General features: G+C 32.4%; 1 protein-coding gene across 1 annotated transcript in view; it reads left to right on the top strand.

Moving 5' to 3' along the window:
* The first annotated feature begins 11,382 nt into the window (after positions 1–11,382).
* The window catches only part of LOC136973400 (zinc transporter 6-like), a 38,772-nt gene continuing 24,131 nt past the window's right edge, over positions 11,383–26,023 (top strand). Inside the window, exons 1-4 of the mRNA XM_067268123.1 lie at positions 11,383–11,622; positions 17,426–17,471; positions 19,692–19,778; positions 21,417–21,501. Of these exons, the coding sequence (XP_067124224.1) occupies positions 17,451–17,471; positions 19,692–19,778; positions 21,417–21,501 (193 nt within the window). The 5' untranslated portion in view covers positions 11,383–11,622; positions 17,426–17,450. The remainder of the gene's footprint in view (positions 11,623–17,425; positions 17,472–19,691; positions 19,779–21,416; positions 21,502–26,023) is intronic.

Raw genomic sequence — 26,023 nt, 5'->3', positions numbered from 1 at the left:
AGCCTTTACGTGGTCAATAAATTCCATTGACAAATGTCACTCTTTCTTGCAGTGAAACTCTCTAGAAGGTATCCTGCTGTACTGTACATAAACTGAGACTATGTGAAGGGCCATAATAAGGTCATAAGTGCAAACTAATTCGTTTCTATTTATTTATTAGTTGGTTTTGGATGGTCTGATAAACATTGTAATACAGCAAAGAAAAAAGAAAATAATATGTTTGAACCGGAATTTTTAACGATTTTTCCCTAATTATTTTTCTTCCCATTGTCTAGAAAATTCGAAAAAAACAACATCGCTGGGAAATTTATAGCGCTTTTTTTTTAAATGTAAACATTCACCCATCCAGGCACTCACTCTCATACTGCAAGACTTAAAGTTTACAATTAATGTTGGAATTTATCACTTTATTTTGGTCCAGGGAACACGTTTAACCTCCACACCGGCTACAATACCCTTTACCTCCAATAACACTTAGTCACATGACGTAGATTACCAAGACAAATCTATAAAAGTCCGTTCGTTCCTCCCCTCAGGAGAGTCACTCATCAAAAGCCCATCCACGACATACAAGAACTTCCAGGAGTCTACAAACCGCCGTACCTTTTCCTTTCTATTAGAGAAAGAAAAGAATCATTTTTGTTTTTAGATCTAGCTGCAGAGACTGTATAATATAGTTAATAAAGAAAAATAATTTAGTTTTATACTATACAAATTTATCTTCTTACGTATAGACTTTGTTTTTGTAGTTCTTTCAATACTATGGACGAGTATGTATATGATAGTCACAGTTTTTGATAGTGCCGCATTTATATCCTCGCTAATATAAAAAGTGAAGGTTATTTTTCATCTTAAAATAAATGTCTCGTTCAGAGAATGAGGACTTTATCCGATAAGATTCTATAAACTTGAAAAAACGATAATTCAATTATTTTCTTCTCCGAAGGTTGATTGGTGACTGGTCAGCCAAGCTTGACTATTCGCGTACAAAATATATAAAAAATAATCTTTAAATCGAGGAAAACTTTAACACATATTGTATGAATGCAAATATGCAATATAGCACGAATATAACAAAACTTACGAGGGCCGGCTCAATGGGTGAGGCCACTATCTTAACTGGCAAAATCAAAACGGGCGATTTTCAACCGAGAAATAACAATAAATAACAATAAAACTGATGAGCCGATTCAGATGAGGTCGTATATATCTACTCTAAAGATTATAAATAGTTGATACAATACTGGCAGAGGTAGAAGTGCTGACATTTCTGTACAGCGGAATACTTTGAACATTGCTTGCCTTTTCTTTTGAAACTCTATTTTCCTTGGACAGTGAAAGTGCATAAGTCAGTTACACAAATCGGTTCCTTTCGAAAAACGCAAAATCTTCTAATAAAATATTAGTAGTATGTATATGACAACCTCTGGAATAATTTGTTAAAAGTTTTACTTTTTATAGCTTTTATTCCAGACTTTGTCACCGTTTTGAGGGAAAGACATCGAGCAGGTTCAAAAATACAACGGATTCTGAGATAATTTGCATTCCAGAATCGGTCACATACATTGACACTACATTTATTTTTGATGCCCCTTCGGATATACTTTTCTGCGCGATTTGAACGACCGTTTCCGGAATAAATCGTATTTAAATAAATATATATATATATATATATATACAAGAACTAATATTTTATTTATTTAAAAGATTTTTATATATTTTTAATATTTTTATATATATAAGAGAACTAATATTTATATAACTTTAATATTTTATATATATATATATATTTTTATGAATTATCTTTTATATATTTTTTTTCTTATATAAAATAGAACTAATATTTTTATATAACTTTGTTAAGAGATCGCTGGCGCCATCTGTTAGACACATCGTGATAATGTATGTTTTGTTTAAATAAGCAACAACAACAATCCTCTCTCTCTTTTATTTTGAATAAAGAACATTTAAAATAAAAATTACAATAATATTAAAAATGTATTGAAAAAAATGACTATGAAAAAATAGAATAATGAGCATTAGATTTTTTTTTTTTTTTTAACTCTTTCTGCCCTGTGGGCACTAAGAGGGCCTTCTTTTAGTAGGCCGATTATGGGTTCGGCCAGGCCTACAATGGGGCGACCGGGTGGTGAGGGACGGGGCCCGACATATCCGAACGGACCACCCCCCGAAAAATACGTGGGGATTATTCGACCCGTTCGGATTCGATCCCGGGTCCCCCAGAGCGGTAGGCTGCCACCTTTACCGCTCGGCCATCCGGCCGTCTAGTGAGCATTAGATAAAGTATCTATTCTATTACTTAAAATATATTTATCATCATAAAATGGTGAAATAGAGATTTTATTTTGAAATTGGGTCGTGATTACGTGATTTTTACTTATGATCTGAGTTTGAATACGAAGTTGTTTTTTAAATAGAATAGCTTTATAAAGGTCATGATGAAAAGTCGATTTAACAACCGATTTATTTATGCCTTTTGCCGTTTTTTCCTCATAGCACTCTCCAGAAATCGAATACTTTTTAGCTTTTAAACCTACAAATTCTGATCTTGCTAATGATTTTGCTTCATCTTTGAGGAATCTGAATTCGTTTTTATTGTTTTCGCTGTATAACGAATGGTCTAGAGCAGGGATAAGCAACCTGCGGCCCGCATTAGTATATTGTGCGGCCCGCGTCGCACAAAACATTACAAAACAATAAAATGGTCTATAAAAGACATTAAAATACCGACATCTGCTTGTCTGTAATCGTACTAAATACCAAGAACCCGCTTCGTGTATATATTTGACACAGCTAGAGACAGCCCTTGGGTTGATTCATTTTTGCGTTTTTAAGGGGTGCTAGAATTGTTTACAAATGCAGATGTATTGTACTTTCGTAGACTGTCCATAAGCCCTTGACTCTTTTTCGAGACAAAATGAAACTCGAGGGAGTAATGTGCATTCGTAAACAATTCTATTACTCCTTAAAGACGCAAAAATAAGCCAATCCAAGGGCCAACTCTAATTGTAAGGTATCTGGCAATTTAACCCCGACTTCACTCGATACTTCATATTGAGCTGTAAAGTTTTACCAACGCGAAGTGGAATTACAACTGACGGGGCCCAGTCTTTCAGAGGAGAGCGACGCCTTTTAATTGGTATTCTCTCGAATAAATTAGCACAAAACAAAAATTCAAATGATTTATTTAGCCTATTTTCCATTGTGTTTTGCACGTGGAAAATTTATGTGCTAAGAAAATTAATATGAAACATGTTACGGATATAGTAGTATCCACAGTGAACTTTCTGAGAGGTGGCGCATTGAACCATTGTCAGTTTAAAGAATTTTTGTCTGATATTGATACTGAATATAATGACGTTGTTTATTTTACTGACGTCAGATGATTAAGCAAATCTTCACTTTTACAAAGATTTTACAATCTCTTACCGGAAATAAAATTATTTATGGAAATGAAAGGAAAACCTGTTAAAGAACCTTCAGACTGCAAATGGCTGACAGATCTTGTGTTTTTCGTTGATATTACAACGCATTTGTCAGAATTAAATATAAAAAAGCAAGGAAAAAAAATCTTATTATATCTGAATTTATAACGTTTATAAAAGCGTTTATATCCAAGCCCAAATTATGGAGCACGCAATTGCGTAACAAAAATTGTCACTTTCTCCCTACTTTATTACAACGCACCGAACCTACAAATTATTTTAAATATGTAGTGAAAGTCGAAGAACTAGAACAAGAATATAAAAAAAGATTCGAAAAATTTCTTAGTCGAGAAGACGAAATACGGATAATTACGGCACCTTTTTCAGTAAAGATAGAAAACGTACCAAATGAACTGCAATTGGAGTAAATAGACTCGCAAAGTAATTTACATTTGAAAGATACTTTTAAAGAAAAAATTTGGTAGATTTTTATAAAACTTTTATCAAAGAAAATCAACTTTTTAACTTTAAAAAGGTTGCCCATCCCTGGTCAAGTAGACGACCTTTTCCCCTTCGGATTTGTGCGGCACTTCCAAAAGTGACCTTTTTACTCTTTCGACTAAGTCGCGAACGTCAGAGTCGGTTCTCCCCTCGCGACCGGGTATCATTTGTTCATTTCCACCTCGTCGTGATCTACCGCGCATGCCAATTAGCGTGAGACTGAATTTGTTACTCGATGTAGTGTAATGAGAAGGTCACCTTAACGCAGGGGTCCGAACCGAACCAACCCACGCACATCCTTTTTTACCGATTTTGTCACTGATAAAGCCGATCAGATTATTCACCGACAGATCAATTACCGTATTACTAAGGTTGCGAGACAAATCTTGATTTTAAGTCATCTCCAACCATTTATTCCGAATGTTTGACAGTTGTTATCAATTTTATGAGGTAAAATGAGTAACAATACCGGAAAGACAAAGTAATAAATTTGACGAAATGTTCGATTTCTGACACTTAGTATAAACAACACTCGGACGAAGCGAACTTAGAAGATAGTACATTACGAATTGCATCAGAATTTCCCCGGACAAACTGGTATATAAAGGGGTCGGATACGGACCTCATATAAATTAGGTATATTATAATATGTAATTATTTTATTTAATTAATCTTATATATTAATAATATATAAATTGCAGATTATTAGCAATATTATAATTTTTTTAAACTTTTATTTGTATTAAATTCATTTATATGTTTTATTTAATATGTTATTATATTAGTTTATTATTAAATTGAAAATTTTATTTTATTACAGAAAGTTTTAAAATTATAACGGTTTGTTTGGAATTTCCTTTGTACTTTTAAATGAGAGATTTAAACGTTATTGGTCAGACAAGTTATGACGTGGAAGAAGTTATGTTCACGTGACTGGGGAGAGGTCGAATCTCGTTCACGTCATTATAAAGATATTATATTCTTTCGTAAATGTTTCAAATGATTTATTTTTTAACAAACGAATAAGCTATTATGTGTTTGTATTAAAGTATATCAAAAACGTGTTGATTTATTATATTTTCGATATAAATGTTGTTTTTGATATAAATACTTTAATTATTTAAACATGAAATTAGCTCTATAATTATGATAACTTTGTTTTATTGTTATTTTGTAAGAATGTAAGCAAATTTCTTATAAAAAATAAATTTTATTTAAGACTTTTCGAAATACGTTTAAATAATTCAAAATTTTTGCGATAGATGGCGGTCATTAAACTCACAGAAAGATTCAAAAAGTACTTTTATAAATTCTATTTTAAACGAAAGATGGCGTTGCACTTTGAACCAAAAAAATTCAAGCTTGCATATGAAATATTATTTTCGTGCAACGTAGTTTTAGTCAAATATTTGATGTTATATTAATTGAAATACATTTTTAACATTTATTAATTATTTTTATTATATATATACAGTCAAACCTGTTTTTATGCGCTCTTTTTATGTGCGATTTTTATTTGTGCGATTTTTTTAATGCGAATTTTTAATTTATGCGGTTTTTTTTGTGCGATTTTTAATTTGTGCGGTATAGTTGGCGACTAGTCTCGTGCGATTCGTCATGTCTCACGTTGACTTATTATAGCTAAATAAACTTATTATAGCATAAATGCACTTATTATAGTAATATTATTGCACGAATATGCGAAAAATGAAATAATTTACTTTTTAAGTCAACAAAACACCACCTGGACAAAAATATGTAAAACAGACGATAGACCAGACGATGCAGTCAAGTGCTGACATCTATTGTCAATAAATTCTATTTCGTACGGTTTTGAGTTATTTTCTACGTGAGACTTTTTTTATGCGGTCCCTGTTGACCGCATAAAAAAAATATTTTTTAATTGTGTTGCGAAAACTATTATTTACAGCCATTCGTGAAGTTTCGTGAGATTTTTTTAATGCGTTTTTTTTAATGCGGTCCCTATCCCCCGCATAAAAACAGGTTTGACTGTATATATATATATATAATTGTTTAAATATAAAAATACCATCAGATGAGCCCGGTGTTGCTCTGGAAAAAAATAACAATAGCAGAGATTACGATTATTAGATTATTTTATACTTCTAATTTTTTTACTATATTATATTATAGTATTTGATTTATATTTACGAACGTTGTCTTACGCAAGGGTATATCACACAGAGTGCCCAATCTAACACATTAAAAATTCTGTAAATTGTGTACAGTGGAGGAATAAAGAATTTTTAAAATGTGTAACATTGGTCATTCGGTGTGATAAACTCTTATGTAAGATAACCTTTATAGTTATATAGCCGATGCTACCCGTTTTCATCGGATGCAAAACTTATGTCTTCTCGTTTCCGAGACTGATTAAAGAATTTTTAAATGGGCCTGAAAATATATTCGGTTCTTTGCAAAACGCAAAAAAAAAAAAAAACGCATCTAAAATAGTACAGTAAAGCCGAGTTGTTCAAGATAATCCACTCTCCCTCTCCCCCGGGGGGGGGGAAATTTCAAAAAATCCTTTCTTAGTGTACGTTTTCATGATGTACCCTAACTGTGTACCGCATTTCAACTTTCAAATTATAATCGTTTGGGCTCTGCGCTTATTAATATTATTATTTGTAACCCATCTGTATTATATCATAAGATTACGTCCTGTTACCTACAAATCTTACCAGCTTTGCAACTCATTTCTATCGTTATTTTATCTACCCTGTTTTAATAGCAGGATAAGCATCATCACATTTAATCATTTTCAATGACTCCATTTAGTCTTTGCGAAGGACTGTGAATTTTTATTTAATATTTTTCGCCCTCGTATTATTTGAGTGTTGAGCAATGGTGAAGTCGTTGAGAGAAGTTGGTTGATTTATTCCGTTACAAACGACGCTGTTTTTTGCTATTGTTGTATTTTATTTGATAATTTGTCCGGTGTTAGTGACTGGCCCAAAAAAGGCTATTCTGACTGGGGAAATCTTCCAAGACTTTTCGAGCATTGTGCACGAGAAGTCTGTAAATCATAGAAATGCTTTTAAAGAGCATGGAAAGAATTGAATATACGATTAAAACAGGGGAAAAAAAACTATTGACGCTGAATATCGACGAATTATGGATATAGAAATTTAGCATCGGAAAGTAGTCAAGTATAGATGCGTTAAAACCTTTACGATTTTAACTTTGCGAAATCTATGATGCATTATTCCAAATAATATTGATAGAAGACGTCAACAGAAATGCAGAAACTAAAGTTAAAGCAAAAAAGTTAGCAAAAAAATTAATAAAAACAAAAAATTGCAAGATTATGTGCGGTGTAATTCTCTGGCATGGTATTTTATTTGAAATAAATTCAGACTCGAAGCTATTGCAATCTGTATCTATAAATTTGTCAGATTGTGTAAGGATGTTATCAGAAACCATACAAAAAGTGAAAAGTTATTGACAACCTGGATACAATCGGATGGAAATTGCTGCTGATGAGATTGCAGAGGATCTCGAATGCAGTACAGAATTTCCTGCCGAAACTGAAGTTAGAGCCAGAAGGAAAAAAGCATCAATTTGACTATGAAGAAGCAAATGGCTATAGTAATATTAATAATTTAAGTTAATTTGGTACTAGAGTTAGGCGTTATGCGCCATCTCTTACTATAGCCATTTGCTAGCCCGATAATTCGGCAGTTGTTGGTCTTTATATATAACGGGTTAGTTGTTGTTTATTTATATGAAGAAGCTGTCGATGAACCCGTAACAGAAGAGAGTAAATTTAAAATAAATTTTTCAATTATAGTCTGGACATTATCCTTAATTCTCTGAATAAACGATTCTTCTGGAAACCCATAGCGAAAATTTTCAGTATTTATATGACATTTTAAAACTCAACGATTTAGATGAGAAAACGCTAGAAAATTATTGTACCAGTCGCCAGTCGATACTTTCGGTCGAAAATGAATCAGATATAAATGCAGATGATTTTCAAAAAGAATTACGTGATATATCCCGAATACTACCATATTCTATGAAACCTTTGGATGTTTAAATAATTTGTGCCAAAATGACTTGATTACTTTGTATCCGAATACTGTCGTAGCTCTGAGAACTTTATTAACACTCCCTGTCTCTGTAGCTAGTGGGGATAGAAGTTTTTTCCAAATTAAGATTAATAAAACACTATTTAAAAAGTTCAATAAGCCAAGCAAAACTTAGAAATCTACTGTTAATTTCAATTGAATCTACATCATTGGCTCTACTCTAGATTACACATCGCTAATTAACAAATTCGCTAAATTTAAAGGCAAAAGGGTAAAACTATAGTAGATTGTTATGGTTGGTTGATACTTGATATCATTATTTTAAAGTAGTTTATATTTTCAAAATAAAAATTGTATTCGTACAATTCATGCAGATTCTTTAAATCACAATCGTAGGTTATTTTAAGAAAATCTATGGCACGACCCTGAGAGCCGGTTCAGGTAAATCCCAAGGGTCGCCGATAATGGTTGTTATTGTCAATCAGTGGCGTGCCGTCATTGGAAGCAGTGGAAGCGCCGCATCCACCTTCCAATGACCTTCCCTTGTATTTTTTAAAATATAAATTTTGATATTTTAACGTAATTTGAATTAATTAAAATTAATACAGTAGAGCATCGATTATCCGACTTAATTGGGGACTGGAGTTGGTCGGATAACAGAAATGTCGGATAACTGAAAAGTCGGATAACCGAAAAATATGAAAAAATACATTATTAGTATAGTGTATTAGACCTGGTTTAAATACTAGCATCCCTTTCATGGTCGAGCCAGTGCTGTCAGCTAAAACACGCAAAAATTTAACAAATATAATATTAAAGCAGCCAAGACATAACCAAATATTGTAGTGCCACATCACTAGCGGACATTTGAATTTGCCGACTAGAACGCGGTCGGTTAATCGGGAGTCGGATAATCGATGCTCTACTGTATTTTATATAACTGCATTATGTATCTTATTAAAAAATTTTATACTATATGTGAAAAAAACGATAAGATTGCTATTGTATATTCGAATGTCAGTGGCGGAATGGAAGCGCTTCCGAGACAGCTTCCACGGCGAGAATAACCGAATGGTGTAAAGCAGCCAGAGAGCATTGGCGCATGCGCTTTACAGAGCACCGACCTTAGCCGGTTTAGCTGGTGGAAACTACACACGCGTAACGCTTCCAACGATTCTATCCCTTAGCCACTGGGTAGGGAACTATCTGACCAAGTGAATTGTTTAAGATATAAAAAATAAGAGTATTCAATGTTATTTTTATGTACGTTTTATTGCAAAGTTATATTTGATTATAATTTTCTTTTAATTATACTGTAATTATATTGACAGATTTTCAGACATAAAATCTTTAGAATTTTTATCACTTTTAGATGTTTTTCATAATATTAAAATTATTAACAATTTTTCTGAGCGTGTTTTAATTCTTTAAGTTAAATAAATTTTATGGGAAATTTTTTGATTTATGTAAATTACGTAGCGAATCGCAATATTAATATTCGTGTCCGGACTATATCGACGAGTAACTCTTAGACATAAAACATATAATTAATGTCGATCCGAACAAAGACGTACTAAAAGAATTATATCATTTAATATCATTAATTTTTACGGTACCATCTACCGGTGGGTCTGTCGAGCGCAGTTTTTCGACCACGGAGCGAATTCATACATTGGCCAGGAACACTCGATCGGAGGACAAATTGTGGTCGCTAGCGTTGCTTTCGATATAAAAAGTGCTTTTAAATACGTCGATGAAGTCGACGGCCAGCGACTTTTATGATAAAGTAATTAACGACTTTGCGGAAAAAATCGCCGAATAGAGTTAACTTTTTAAAATTTTTTATAAACTTTTCTGTCATTGTTTGTATCGTATCAATTTCTATTATGCATGTATTATTTGTATTTTAGAACTAAAATACATAAATTGTTTATTTTTGTCATTTCCAGTAACCGTTTAAAACTTTTATGGAAATGTGATGACCCGTCACGAAAAACACAAAAAAACGGTTAATTTAAAGAAAAATTTATTAGTTTAAAAAAACATAGGTAAAAGTCGCTTTTAATCGGACACCTATTGTTTATATCAAATTGCCAGGCAGAAACCATAAATCGCGGAAGGAAGTCGTCCTGTGATCGGTGGAAGATCGAATTCGTCTTCGATTTTGACTTTTCTCACTTTCCAGGTAAGAGTCTCGTTACTAAACGTAACGAGGGACCAACCACTCGGGAAGCGTGATTGAGGGAAACGACCAATCAAAATGGATGAAAGAAAGAACGGAGATTGATACAATCTCCGACAATCGAGGACACCTGGCTTTCGGTTAACGTTCCGAATAACCAAAACGCCGTGTATCAACGCGCAAAAAAAGAAAAAAAAACAATTTCTCGTCTATTGTGCCAACCCATGCCACTTCGGACTTAGACCGTGTCCCCGACTCCAACGGACGAAGTCTTCCCGTGCCTTACAGACTCGTCAACGCCACTGTCCCGGGGCCACCAAAGATCCACCATCAAACGATCCACCATCATCGATCGACCATCAAAAAACCACATCGACGCTCAGGACGTCCGAACGGCCGATTGTCCTAAAGCAAACTATTTTGTACATAGTGTATGTTTATTTTATGTTAAAATAAACGGTTTTTGTCAGATACTTGTCGTCTTTGTCTCTACAGCCACCACCCATGTACGAATGGACCCTAGACCATTACTGACGCGCAATTAACTGATTGCCCCTGGAAGTCGGCTTCTTACAGAAACACAGCTTCCCTATCATCAAATGTCACGGCACGCCACTTTTAAAGCTAATTTTCTTTAAACCGCATGGCAACCCTCTTATTCGTCTCGCCATAATTTTAAGTTTTATTCAGCTAATGCATGCAAGTAAAAATATCAAAAATTGGTAAACTTTAACGAAAATATAACAAGTCTGTTCTGTTACAATACAATTGTAACGAACTGACAATATTGCTTCTGACGCACTTTGTATATAAAACGCGCAATATCATCGAATTGCTTAGCGGTTTGTCACTCGGGCGGATGGTGGAAATCCGGATCCAATCCGGACTGGTCGAAAACCCCAGGAATTTTTAAGGGTTAATCCGTTCGGATATGTAGTATTTCGTTTCTCATCATTCGTATCTCTTTATGGACCCGGCCGAATTCGTAATTGGCTTGCTCAAAACAGATCAGTGCCCATAGAATGAAAATAATTTACTTTTTTAAAAAAATTAATTGTTATTTAGAAGCTCGCAAATAATTTATTATTATCATTATTTATTTTATTAGTATTAGTAAGCTTTTATTTAAAAAATATTTTTAAATATAATAAAAAAATTTTTTTAATGTTTTGCAGAACAGTTGGCAACACTGATGATAACACGTTTACTTACGAAAAGATTCTGTTTAGTGTTTGATGTGGAATATGCCACGTTAATGTTAAAGAATTGAAATATTTTTATTCGTATTTAAAGACATTTTATCAATAGCAATTTTAAATATCAGATAGAGGAATTTTATAAATATTTATAAAAATAAGAATATGTTGTCGAGTGGAAAGTTAGTATTATGTGTTGAGATGATATGAATCAATTTGCTTGTTCTGTGAGTAAACATGCCAAAGTAAGAATATTTTATTATTTTCAAATATAAATTTTACTTTTTTATTTCTATAGAGCTGGCATAATCTTCTGACTAAAATGTGTTTTCTGTGTACATAAATGGGGTGAGAAACACTGAGTGATTTCATCCTTCTAAATGAATTTATTATGCACTTTATGGTATGTGGAATTTACATACAAATAAAGCTATGTAATTTTGTATAAAATAGAATGTTTTGAAATATTTGACAACTGCGGGAAACTGATATTTTGATAAACAGGTTATCTACTGTTTTTTAGTTACTTAGAAGGTAATTAGGTGAAATGTGATGAGTGGAGGTGATTCCGGAGCAGTCTGGGTGGGAGGAACAGTTGGCATCACTTTGAAGCTTTGTACACTGAGAGAAAAACTTTTTGATTTGCAAGCTGTGAGTTTTGTCTTTTTGGTTAATGTTACCTTAGATAGCCAAGATGGCGGCTCGTCTCTAATTCCAGCAAGGAAGCAATGGGACGCACGTTCTAACCTAACCTATTCTAATAATTTGGTTGCTAATAATGATGGTAATTTATTAGAATAGGTTAGGTTAGGTTAGAATGTGTGTCCCATTGCTTCCTTGCTGGAATTAGAAATGAGCCGCCATCTTGGCTACCTAAGGTAACATTAACCAAAAAGACAAAACTCACAGCTTGCAAATCAAAAAGTTTTTCTCTCAGTGTACAAAGCTTCAAAGTGATGCCAACTGTTCCTCCCCACCCAGACTGCTCCGGAATTAGTTCTTGCTGGAATTAGAGACGAGCCACTATGGAGAGCCTTGACGTTCAATCCACGTATAGTTGTGCACTTTGGTGCCCACTGTTGCTCACGCCTCAGTGCACGGGTGGCAGGTAAGCACCCTGCTCCTGATTATGTGACCTCGAAGCCGGCGTAATCGCGTGGGCTTGACGGGAAAGTGGAAATGCTAATTTTGTCGGGGGGGGGAAAAATGTGCAAAAGTGCACTTCCCCATCTGAATTGCTCTGGAATCTCCATCATTTGTCACATTTCACCTAATTACTCCCTAAGTAAGTAAAAAAACGGTAGATATCCTTTCCTTAACTCGTACCAATATTTCTGTAAATTTGTTGTTTAATGTACTGTATGTTAATCAACAAGACCTGAGCTATATGATTGTGCTTAATTATTGCCAATTTTGGTTTTGTCAGACTCACAATTGAAACATTAAAATAAAAAAAAATTGTTCTTTTCCAAACTGTATTGAACCTAATGTAATTTAATTTTAATAACTCTGTTAATGGTTGTAATATTTTCAGATTATCTGTCTTCTGATTTTCCATACAGAATTTATAGGCTATGTTTTGTTTCTTCAGATGGTTTGCAACATTTCATATGAGTAATTGCTGCACCATTGATCAGGTTGTGGATGTGTGACTTTTTTGGGTCATTGAAATGTTTATATTTGAGGATTGTGTTATCTTGAAAATGGGTTTTTAGGACAATACAGTCTTCAAATCTCTCAAATACTTTCTTTCAAGGAACATCTTCAACCTATATACTACCCTTGGTATATTGTGAGAGTCTGACTCATTCAAATCTAGATTCCAATACAGTAAAACCTTGTCAGATAATTAAAAACATTGTGTAATTCGAAGTCAAGTCTAGTCCCTAGCCAAGAGAATAGGATTTTACATATATTTTAGTTTGGATAATTAGAAATATGCATACAATGAAATTCCAAGTCATTATCTGGTGATTTGCAAAAATACTGTTTAATTCAAAAACTTCCACTTGTTTATGAGGAAAGTTTCCATGTCCAAGTGGCATTTTTCACTTTCAGTTTTACCAATTATACATTGTTGATTTATTAAATGCCTATTCAAGGTTGTTTGGACATCATATAGTGCTACCAATGAAGAGAGAATTTTTTTATGGAAGAAATCTGTTTAGCATTTGATTATTTTGGACATTTTTCACAAAAATCTGTTGTTTCAATAATTCCAAAGTCAATTAAATACATGTGCGTATTTATGATAGAATTCATACTTATAGCATTAGTCCTTAATAGAGCTTGTTTTCATTAGTTCACATGATTTTCGTAATCTCAAAGTCAAGGTGGTGAATTCTTCACAGAACTAGCCATGGGTCCTCTAGATGAAATTTGTAGGTAATTCTTATTGAAACACTTAAGCTTCTTTCATACATTATTTTCAGGTCTTTGTTTGAATGTAGTTTGGTTACGTTTTCATCAAGTATACGCCAACTGATGGTTTTTTCAAAATAATTTAAATTACTAAGTAATAACTTGTAATATTAACACATTTTTAACTAAATGACTGAAATTATATGAGATAATGTATAACTTTATTCAAGAATTACAAAAATTTTAAAATTTTATCAAACTCATCAACATTTTTTAATTTTCCATCTACTTTAAAATTCAGATCAGTTTTTATATTTACAAAGGGACTGTAATCATAACAAGGGAGGCTAAAATCATAAAAAACATAATAAACAGCTTTTCCTTTAAAGAAAATATAATGTCAATCAAGTTATTTCAAATAAGTATCCATCTGCTTGTACTGGTTCCATTACAGCCATGACACACTAGGTGATTTTTGTGGGAGACACGTTGCTGTACAACAGAAAAATCTTGGCCAGTGGGAGAGCAGTGGTCAGGGAGTCAAATTGCTTTAACTTTTGGGAGACAGAAAGTCTCCCATTGCTGGCTGTAACCAATAAGTGTGCATAGATTTTGTTTATGACACAAAAATAAAAATGGAAGACGGTCACTCGTCGATGGTTGATAGGACACAATGTTTAATTTCATTAATTCAGTTGTGAGAACCAATTTACGGTATAATCACACAATTAAAGAATAACACGACAAGGTACTCAAAGATACATGCTTTTGTGCCAATAGCAAAAATTTACGATTACCGGGTAAGATATGTCAATTATATGACTCTGGCAAGTTGTCTCCTCATGTGTCTGGACATTGCTGAACGTCAACAGGTTTTTATCGCTCGGAGACACATCTCTGGGGCAAGAAATCGCCTAGTGTGTCACAGCCTTTACTTGAGTAGAAAGCTATTTGCTGTTCATCTAACCTCCTCTTATTTCATGCACTGTAGTGAGGATCTATCCTTATTTTGTATCTTGTTTGCATTTTAGTAAAATTTTGAAAAGAATTATTGTAGAAAAACCATTATAAGATTTAGATATTTTGTTTTCATTATCAATATTGTTGTGTTGTTGGAAGCATTTTATAGAAAATCTGATAAAATAGCCTTTTGTAAAGTTGCTTATCATGAAATGATCACCACTTGTTTAAGAAGTAATATTTTACAGGTACTTTTCTGTTGACTATATCATTTATAATAATTTATTTTTTTTAACTGAATAGAAAAATTTATATATTGAATAAAAAAATTGTCGTTTGTAGTTGATCTTTTTGATAATTAGTACAATATAAGATGTAGAATAATAGTTTCTTTTTTTAAGTCAAACAAGTAAAATCAATTGCCATAACTTAAATATAATTAGTCAAAGTATATAGTTACAACATTTTAATTAAACATGTAATTATAGCTAATGATGATTATATTTATAGTTTTAATAGGAGCATTTTACTAGGTTATACTGTATGTTATAATAATTATCATTATACTAGAGCTATTATACTAGATAATATTTTGCTTCAGATTTCCTTTGCAATCCAATGCCAGTATTCCACTTAATAACAGTAAACTCTGTTTATTATAATCATAAATATTGTGGGCTGTAACAAGGTTTAAAAATTAATTTTTTCAGTCCAGAAGTATGGAAAAATACTTACATTCAGAGTCAAGTTTGTTCAAAGCAAGTTTAACAGGAATGTGTCCATAAATGTTGAAAATCATTTTAATAGAATAAGAGTTAAAAGTACCTACAGGGAGGACCAGGATGAGCAATTACTCCTATTGAGATTTGTTTTATTCTTTCATTTTTCTTTGCTTTTTCAAATTATAGTCTGTGCATAATGAGATTGCTTGACTAGTTTTCCTTTAAGCCCTATATAGGTGCTATATTATTTGGAAGACCATGTTTTATGGGGTAGTTTGAGTTTTGCTTGTTCTTCACGTATATTTATTATTTAGTCGTAGATGAATGTAAGCAGAAGCAAACTTGTTTAAGGAACATGATTTTAATGAATCAATTGATTGACTATTTGATATAAATTGTGTATATGATACAAAATCCTAACAGATACTTGTGTTGAGTAATTGGAATGTGAATTGTTAATAATAAATGTTAGTTTTAGAAATGTTTGTAAATAAATACTTTCATGAATTTACTATCTGATATTAAAAAGAAACTATATATCATATAGTTTCTCAAAAATAAGTGTATCATATTAATGCAAGATGATTAAGTTTCTATATATCCTTCACTTCAATATATACAAATGATTCTCAGCAATAAGGTGTATGTGTTTCTATATATCATTGCTAGTTAGATCACAACATGTATAAATTTTGGGGATACTATAGATTACCACCTATGAAATTTTGGGACTATGAGTATATATCTGAACTGAGGGGACCAAGATGAGTTCAACAATACCCTACTTTTGGACCGGAGACGAAAAATAAGAAAGTTATTCTTTTTTCAGTGATTGTGCAATGATTGGGAGTCACGTCGCTCTCTCTGCTAATCCTATTGCGTGTTTGACAGGCAGTCCGGCAAGTCAGCCATATATACCTTCAGCAGAGGCAGATGTTGATCCATGAGCATACCGATCGTCTGCAGTTGGAGTTAAGTCTTTTTTGCACACCCTCGGGGCCATAGGCCCCGAGGGTGTGTGAAGTCGGCTAGTGCGGACACCTTAGTCGCAGTCAGCTAGTGCTACGCGCTGCTTTCACAGCTTGTCCAACAAACCTACCCCCGGCGGGAGATGACCGTAGTCAGATGTCATGGTTTGCAGACTTTACCGCAAGATGGTGGTACTAGCAACTACGGTGCCGTCTGCATAATAGCATTAAAAAAGTATGATGACTTTTTTATTTTTGTCTCTGGTCCAAAAGTAGGGTACCGTCGAACTCGTCTCAGTCCCCTGAGTTCAAATATATACTCAAAGTCCCGAAATTACATAGGTGGTAATCTATAGTACAGCTTAAATTTTAATATGTACTTTTATATTAGAAAATATCAAATTCTCTACAGAAATATTTTTGAGAATGTTAGCAAAATTATTATAACTGTACTATCTAAATCAGTGATTTCTGAAATGGACACTACCGCCACTTTGAGGGCATTAGAAGACTCGAGGGACTCTGGAAGACAAGAAGCATTAGTGATGTTGGAAGGCAAGGGGCAGTAGTTCCTTGTCTTCCAACACCACTGTCGCTTCTTTACCTTTATATAAACCGAACAAAATACTCTAGAGAAAAAATTTACATACTAGCTATATAATAATTGCTTTCTTAAGTGCAGTATATTCCATTAAAGCAACATTAACTTGTCAGTACTTATAATTGTATAAATATATAATTTCAAGCTGTAGTGTTGTTTATCCCAGTTGTACAGGATCAATTGCAAAAATGAGAATGTCAGGAGTTAATTACAGTCTTTGTCATTTAATACTTGCTACTGAATTACTAGTAGATCATATCAAAACTGTTAAAGATGGGTGAAGGCAGATTTAAATTGTAGAATAGGTCTTTTGTATATATCCATATGTTTTAAGACACTATAAGTTAAAAATCATGTTTCTAATATAATATATAAAGTATAAATATTTATATTGTTTTAATTAAATGTTTAAAATATAAATTTTTTTAAATTTCAGATTTGTTATGATCTTTTGAATTATTATGGAAGATAAAAAGGAAATGTAATTATTTATTTATTTACGTCTATTTGTTGATAGTTATTTAGTTTAAATTGCATCTTTTCATAAATATCTAACTTAATTCAAAGAATTCCATTCACTAAATTTTACAAACATAAACATACAGTAACAGTTCAAAGTTAATTAATATACGAAAATTATCAAAGTAGTCCAGTGTATTTTGACAGTACTGTAATGCTGTGCTGTCAAAATAAGAAGTACTATAGTTTCAAAAACTTAGCAAGAGGTATTAGGCACCATTTCTTATTAAAATTTAATAAAAGATGGTTCCCTAATGCTTACATCTAGTTTCAAATTATTAGAATTTAATAATTAATAGTAGCAGTGAAGTTGCCCTATTTAAATTCAGTAATCATTTGATTTCATTATAAAATATCAGGCTTTGAGATTGTCTGTGTGTGTATATATATACACCGTACTGGGCTGAAGCTATGGTAGGCCAAATGTGCAACATTGATAAGATGCATTTATCAAATCATGAAAAAGGACCTCCCATGGTGTTTTATCATGGTTGAAGCATTATTTTTTGGCTGCAATTCAAATTTCACTTACCAGTAGACAGTGTTTCTATTATCTCTTGTTTTTGGTAACATGGATATTGGCCAGCCTGTCATCAGTAAGGTGTGAATTATGTCTTTTTACAACATTGAGACAATTCAATTCAGTAATTGTTCACGTGGAAAAAAAGTCTAGCACTCGCTGCATCTACCAATATAACTCAAAAGAACATGATAATGAACATAACATTGAATTGTAAAAACTAACATATTTAGTAGCTTTTGTTCTTAACCTATCCTGTGTTGAAATTTTTCTCCGTTGCATGTGGCCACCATGTTGAATTTTCGTCAATGTTAAGCCTAGCAAAAATTTTACGTTTTTTTAAAAAATAATCATGGCTTTGTATCATCTGAAATTATTTTTTTATCTTTCACAAACAAAATAGATATATTAATAAATGTAATATCCAAAAAAATTATATTTTGGAAGTTAGTTTTAATATAAAAATTATAACGATTAGTGACATCTAGTTCCAAAAACGTACCGATACTGTAACGGGATATCTCGGGTCAAACACTCGAGGTCAGAGGTCGTGGCTCTGAGAATTATCAGGAATAACACAAGACAGGTTAAGGAGTGAGGATGCATCGGAATGACATTATTTTGTCACACACAATGAGTGCTATATGCCTACATGCCAAGAACTTAAATTGGCTTATTGCATTTGAAAATTTTCTGTTCTTAACATTTCCTATTTCAGCAGCTATTCAAAATGCTCCCTGTGTGGTTATAACTTCAAAAAGTAACTAAACGTTTGCTTATTCGAACGTTATTCTTAAAATTTAGTAGATTTACCTGCATTTAAAGGAAAATAATTATTTATTAAATTACAATTTTAAAGTAGAAAAATATTTTAATCTACTTTGTAAAACTAAATATTAAAGAAAAAGTTTGCCGTTTCATCAAAGTAGAATGGCAAGTCACGCAAATACAATCCCACCGTACATCTGTTAAGTTTTTTTTAACGTTAATAACTTACTGAATAACGTTAATAAATTTGCAAAGAATACAAAATTAAGTCTAATCTAACATGCCAAATTTAAAATATCCTAATGCAATTTGAGATGTAATGAATTAATACATTTTGTGGGTAACTAATGCCATCTTGGAACAAAACAAATGCAAAAACAATTAAAGTAATCCGGGACTTCCGAAAGAAAAGAAGAGGCCCGGAGCAGGACCTGAACCCACAAGTCCTGTAGGAGTTGCAGGTTATTTAGATCCATTATTTTTCGAGACAATGCTATCGTCAGATCTAATACTCAAATATTAATATTTTTGAACGAAAACATGAAATCAAGGAAAACTTTGAAACAATTTCAAAAAAATACTTTTCCTAGAAGTTTTTAAACTGTTTTATGACATGACAAATTTTTTTAAATTGTAAATATAGAAGAATTATCATATACGTCACAGAACATTTCCTTACCATTTTTCTCTATTTACAGTGTTATTTGTCTGTTTGGCAATTTTTAAATAGTAAATTTTGTTGTATTCTTGAACCATTTTACTGTTAATATTATAAAATACGTATGAAGCATAGAAAAACAATAAAGGAAATAAATGTCTTATGAGAAATTAAATGAATTGAAATTTTCCAAATGTTCCTTTTTGTTAATTTTTTCAATCATTTTTCTCTGTTTAGGGTGTCATTCGTCCATTTGGCAAGACAAATTTGCCATTTTTTTCTTCTGTGCTATATGAAATGAAACCAATTTTAAAACAAATGAAAGTAAGTAGAAATTTTATTTTTTCATAAATAGAATTTATTTTTATTCTTTTTTTATTATGAAATGAGTTTTACATAGATATGTTGAATTTTTAGTGGTTTTTTAGGATTAATTTCAAGATTATCTGTGTGAATTTTCTAATCTTGTAAAAATCAGCAAAAAAAAAACACAAAAAACTAATGATTACAGTCCTAGAAAACTAAAAAAGCATGTAACTAAAATATGTGATCTACGTGTGATTTTCTTTTAATTTGGAGCATTGACAAATAAAATTTATTAATGCAAGTTCAAATATATATGGTGGCAGTTTTTGCTGTATAATCTTTAATGTTTTCTTATAAATCCCATCTAGAATGAATAATTTTAATTAATTGCATATGAGAATGAAACTATGCACATGATTTGTATACAAAGATTGAGTCAAATGACATGACAAAACAATGTGCTTGCTAAGTTATGGTTTCTTGATTGCATTGACATTTGTTTAATTGCTGTTTGAGAGATATTACATGTAACTGAATATAATTTGGGTACATACAACAATTTAGATAACTAAATTGCAATGGCAGAGTTTTTCATATAAAAAAATATGCATAAATTTTCCAAAATATAATTCTACTGAGACTAATAACCTAAGTTTTGTCTTACACAGTCTGTTTTAATCAGGATACAAAGATTAATTTGTTCAAAATGCTTTAATCACACTTGTTATTGCAGCAGTGCATTTCAGGATTGAAAAAACCCATAGCCTGAAGAAGAATGGGTTAGATTCCTTGATAAATAAAACAATGTTGTTCTGTGAAAATTGTTCTTTTTGGGACCAAAATCACCTGTCATTGATTAACTATTTAGTTGTACAGAATAAATTATAGGCAGTCATGCATATGTACTTTGCATATAAGTATTGTAACACACCAAAATAGAGGTAAAATTTATTTTGTAAAAAATGAAACTTGTTTAGGTTACAATGAGACACTTTTTTGTATAACCAACATCTCCTCCTTCAGTTCTAACTGAAGAATGCTCCCAAACTCTGGCCTTTTGTAGTCATACTATTTAGTCTTCTGGCTGAAAGGATTGATATCTGTCTTTCTAACCAGAGGACTAAATAGTAAGTACTTTGAATCTTTTAGCTTTAAAATACTGATGCTTAGAATGGGTTACAAATACTGTACATTTAGAACTCCAATTATCTTAACTGATTAATCAAATATCCAGTTATCAGTACCATATTACCATTACTTCCTTTTCTCTTTCCCTCTGATGTCACATTTCAATTCTCTGTTTTGCTGTGACAGATTCAAAAGATCAGTAAGATGCTAATTACACATTGATACATACATAAATAAATAAATACAGTACATATACAGTACTGTGTTACTATTCTGTAATTTCATTTTTTACATGTTAATCCACTTATCAGAATCACCTACAGAACAAATTTGGGTAATTGGATTTCTTCTGTATTTTGAAATGGCTGAACTCATGACACTTATAAAAAGTATTCACTGAAACTACAACATTAGTTTTATTCATAATCATTATTTATATAAAATAAATGCTGTAATTATCAATCATTGTTGCCTTCTTAATGTTTTATAATTAATTTATTTAAAATCCTATGTGTATATATCTTTCAGGGAAAAAGAATAACATGGCTTGGTATTTTTAATCTTATCTGTGCAGGAGTTCTCTTAATGTGGTGCAAGTCTACAAACAGTATGGGTAAGAAATTTTATGATTTGATTATAGCAGGGGGGTCACAAAACTACGGCTTGCCGGCTGGATCTGGGCCACCGCCGCACTGTTCCACAAATGAGCTAAAATATAATTATTTCTATGGAAATATCATAGATTGTAGATGAACTTGCTATGTAGAAAAAATTAAAATAAGTGTAAGTAAAAGTGCCAAAATTGATCCAATCTAATTTTTGCATTTGACAGTAATATAATTTTTAAGAAAATCAGTGAAATGAAAAATTTGGCAATGTTTTCAACTATGGATATCAGAGCTCTTTTGTGTAAGTACCTGCAATGAAGTTTTTAGAAGTAGCAATTACGAGGTTGCTGCAGCGATCGTCTTTGTGTATTGGTAAATAAATATGTAGGTTGTTGTTATTTTGTATGTATTCAGTATACTATATTGAACAAAATGGTTATGCGGTCCACACTCCTCATTCTCTCAGTTATCCGGCCCGCCGTGCAAAAAGTTTGGTGACCCCTGGATTATAGGAAAAATAAAATAAATTTCTTACACTAATTCAGTTAATACTATATTTTTATTTTATAATTGTTTGTAAATTTATAATGGATTTCTTAAAATTAAAAAAGTGTGCACTGAATTAGTAGGCATAATTCAAATTTCAATTTTTATCTATTTTATTTTGAATGACTTTAAATGAGAATTTATAATGATGAACCAACAAGCTGCTAAATTTGAGATTATCAATAGTGTATTTAGTTGAAATGTTAATCTTGATTTAGATCATCTTTAACTAGTACAATAAATAGAATATAATAATTATTAATTTAAAAATTAATTCTAAAAATACTCATTAGCATTACATCTTGATTATGTTATAATGCTGGGCAGATGTCAAAGGAAGATGGCTCATTTATTAGTCAAGAATGGGGAATAATACATTTTTCTAAACTTTGTAAAATAAATGGAATAGTATTAATGAATATTTTTAGAAATGAATTAATTTTTAAATTAAAAACTGTTTTATTCTCTTTATTCTAGTTGAAGGTGACCTAATTCAAGGTTTAAAACATTTAGAATTAAATATATTTTTTTGGTAATTTCAAATTTAGCAGTTTAGTTACACATATCTAAAAGCCTTTTACCGGTGTGCGTATCATCACTCTAAACCAATTAGTTACAAACGTTTAAGAACCTTAACAGTTCTTCTTCAGGTAATGATCCCCTAACGGAATGCGCTTCGATTCTACGTTGTGAAGAAATAATGCTATTAATGAAGGTAATTGCGTTAACTACAAGGACGAGATAACTCTATCGACGGCATGGCAGGCCCTACTAGGTAAAACAATAAATTAGAGCATGGCAAGCGTAGCGCACAAGTCCAGTTTGACGTCATCAGGACGGGACAGTGTTCCGGTTCGTATTTCTTCACAACGTAGAATCGAAGCGCATTCCATTAGGGGATCATTACCTGAAGAAGAACCGTTAAGGTTCGAAAATGTTTGTAACTAATTGGTTTAGAGTGATGATACGCACACCGGTAAAAGGCTTTTAGATACGTGTAACTGTACTGTTCTCTGGTGTAGTTATTATAACATTTAGCAGTTTGTTTATTTTGTTGTTACAATGATGCCAAGTGACAGTGAACAGTGAGAAAGGGGGACACCTGGGATTTTTCAATCACTCAGATTTGATCTTGAGATCTCCATAGTGGTAGGCTGATGCCTTAACTACCTGGACCATTATGTACACCCAATTTCAAAAGATTATAATATAGGTATATAGGTGTAAGGCTGTGCATCATTCAATCATCTACATACAACCTTATGCAGCAGCAAAAAAGTTTACTTCCTTGGGTATTACATGACCCACTATACTACAGTCTAGCCACTTTCAAAGCCTTTATTAGAAGGGCACACACTCCCACTGTAAAGTACTATTTTTAGTATCTTAGGAAACCGACACTAATTGCGGTCGGTAAAACTTCTGTTAACCTAATGGGTACTTTACGCGGATTCGAGATTAGTTTGCTAGGCCTGGGCTTTTAAGCGTGCACCGAAAAATTTACTAATAATAACGATAAATATCAAGTCAAAGCAAAAAGTTCAAATATATTTAATTAGTAACAAGAATTTACTATGTACAAATGTCTATAATTCAAACAAAATTTATTAACGAAATTCAACAAGTCAACCCGACAATAAACTCAGCTACTTAACTTAACTGAATATTAATTTCCCTTTGAAAATTTGACAAATCAAATACTTAGAAACTATGAACAAAATCTCTTACTAATTAAACGTCTATCCGTCACCTCACTATACGAAGAACCTATTTCCTCAATCCTTTCGATGTCGTCAAATCGAACTCCTCTTTAACACCTTGGATCGTCCAATTATCAATATGGACTTCTATCAGAAAACACTTCGCTTTCGAATTCACCTCGATTTGGAATTCACCTCCCCCTTTCTTCAGTTAACGTATGGGTTTTATGCTGTGAGGTGACTTCACACTTCAGCTGGGTTACTCCCGTTATTTACATACTTAGTTCGTTAACATTAATTTTTTTCCTGGAAGCTTTAATTTTCCGACAAAAGCTTATAAACCGTTTACAAAGTATTTATCATAATTTTCTGGGATGTTAAGATGGTTTAGTAAGTATTTCCTTACTAGCGAGTGTGGGGACTCCCCCCTCCATTTTTTTTCTGTGGACCATTTACTTCCGCTGGGCAGCGCAAGTGCACGAGATTTTTCCTACGGCGCTTATTTTTTTTTCGTGAGTTGTTTTGTAAAGTACTTTTTTTTTAGTAGCTTAGGAAACCGACTATAATTACGGTCGATGAAACTTTCGTTAACCTAACGAGTACTTTACGCGGATTCGAGATTAGTTTGCCAGGCCTGGGCTTTTAAGCGTGCACCGAAAAATTAGTAATAATAACGATAAATATCAAGTCAGATCAAGTCAAATCAAGTCAAGTCAAATATATTTAATTAGCAACTAGAACGTACTACGTACAAATGTCAATACGCCAAACAAAATTTATTAACGAAAATCAACAAGTCAACCCAACAATAAACTCAGCTACTTAGCTTAACTTAATAGTAATTCCCCTTGAAATTCGACAGATCAAATACTTAGAAACTATGAACAAAATCTCTTACTAATTAAACGTCTATCTGTCACCTCACTATACGAAGAAAACTATTTCCTCAATCCTTTCGATATCGTCAAATCGTCAATCGAACTCCTCTTTAACACCTTGGATCGTCCAATTATCAATCTGGACTTCTATCAGAAAATACTTCGCTTTCGAATCTACCTCGCTCTCACAGTCGCCTCGATTTGGAATTCACTCGGTTTGGAAATCACCTCTCCTTCTTCGGTTAACGTACGGGTTTTATACTGTGAGGTGACGTCACACTTGAGCTGGGTTACTCCTCTTATTTACATACTTAGTTGCTAACATTAACTTTCTGTTCTGGCAGCTTTAAGGTTCCGACAAAGCTTATAAACCGTTTACAAAATATTTATCATAATTTTCTGGGATGTTTAAGACAGTTTATCAAGTATTTCTCTACTAGTGATTGTGGGGACTCCCCCTCCATTTTTTTTTCTGCGCACTGTTACTTCCACTGGGCAGCGCAAGTGCGCAAGATTTTTCCTACGGCGCTTATTTCTCCGTGAGTTGTTTTATCTTCATTTTTCATTACTAACAAGAGACTGGTGGGGAACCTTCGTACTAAATAAACATAAACCCCAAACAAAAGATAATAAAACGGAAAAATAATAATAAAATAAAAATAATGCTCTGACTCAGTTTCTTACACCACTGCCTTGATATCATCAGGAAACACTTGGGAAGAATCTTGGTTATTATCATAGAATTAAATAATCATTCATTGACAACTACTGGAACATTCTAGCAGACTATAGTGTGTCTGAATTTATCAACTACTATAGGAAAAGAATCCTACAGTTGATAAACTTTTGTGGAATGGTAAAGACAGTAAATTCTTTGAGAATTCAGAGCATCTACACTGTACCCATCACAGATGACAGGATAGCACACAACTTGGTATATTGCACAATCCTTTACTTCATGGTTAAAGGAACATAAGTATGCTGTTAAGAAATCACTCTTTTCTATACAGCCCTGGCTGCTTATGGACAGTTTAGTCAGGTTTTGTTGGGAAGAAGCTAAGGTCTCCATGCATATCAGAAACAAAGACTAAAGAAAAAACTGAAATTCATTATATATTTAGTGGTTATGATCTGTATCTACAATTATAATAGAGCATGCTGTAATCAATTTAGCATGTAAACAGCTTCATACCTTTTATCTTGCACCTTAATGCTCATTCCTGAATTATTATAATTTTTGAAAATGGGTTTATGTTGGTTGAATAATTTCTTAAAATGCACAGTATTTTTCCTTAAATTTAGTGCTAGTTTTACATTTGCCTGTTGTTTTTTAACCAGGTGCAGAGAAAACAGGATTATGTTAAAATAATAATAATATCTAAAATCAGCATCACAATATTACA

This window comes from Centruroides vittatus, unplaced genomic scaffold, assembly GCF_030686945.1.
Source record: "Centruroides vittatus isolate TY-2023 unplaced genomic scaffold, ASM3068694v2 contig_3169, whole genome shotgun sequence".
Classification (NCBI taxonomy): Eukaryota; Metazoa; Arthropoda; class Arachnida; order Scorpiones; family Buthidae; genus Centruroides; species Centruroides vittatus.
The sequence above is the reverse complement of the archived record's forward strand: the minus strand, read 5'-3'. Positions and strand labels throughout refer to the sequence as shown.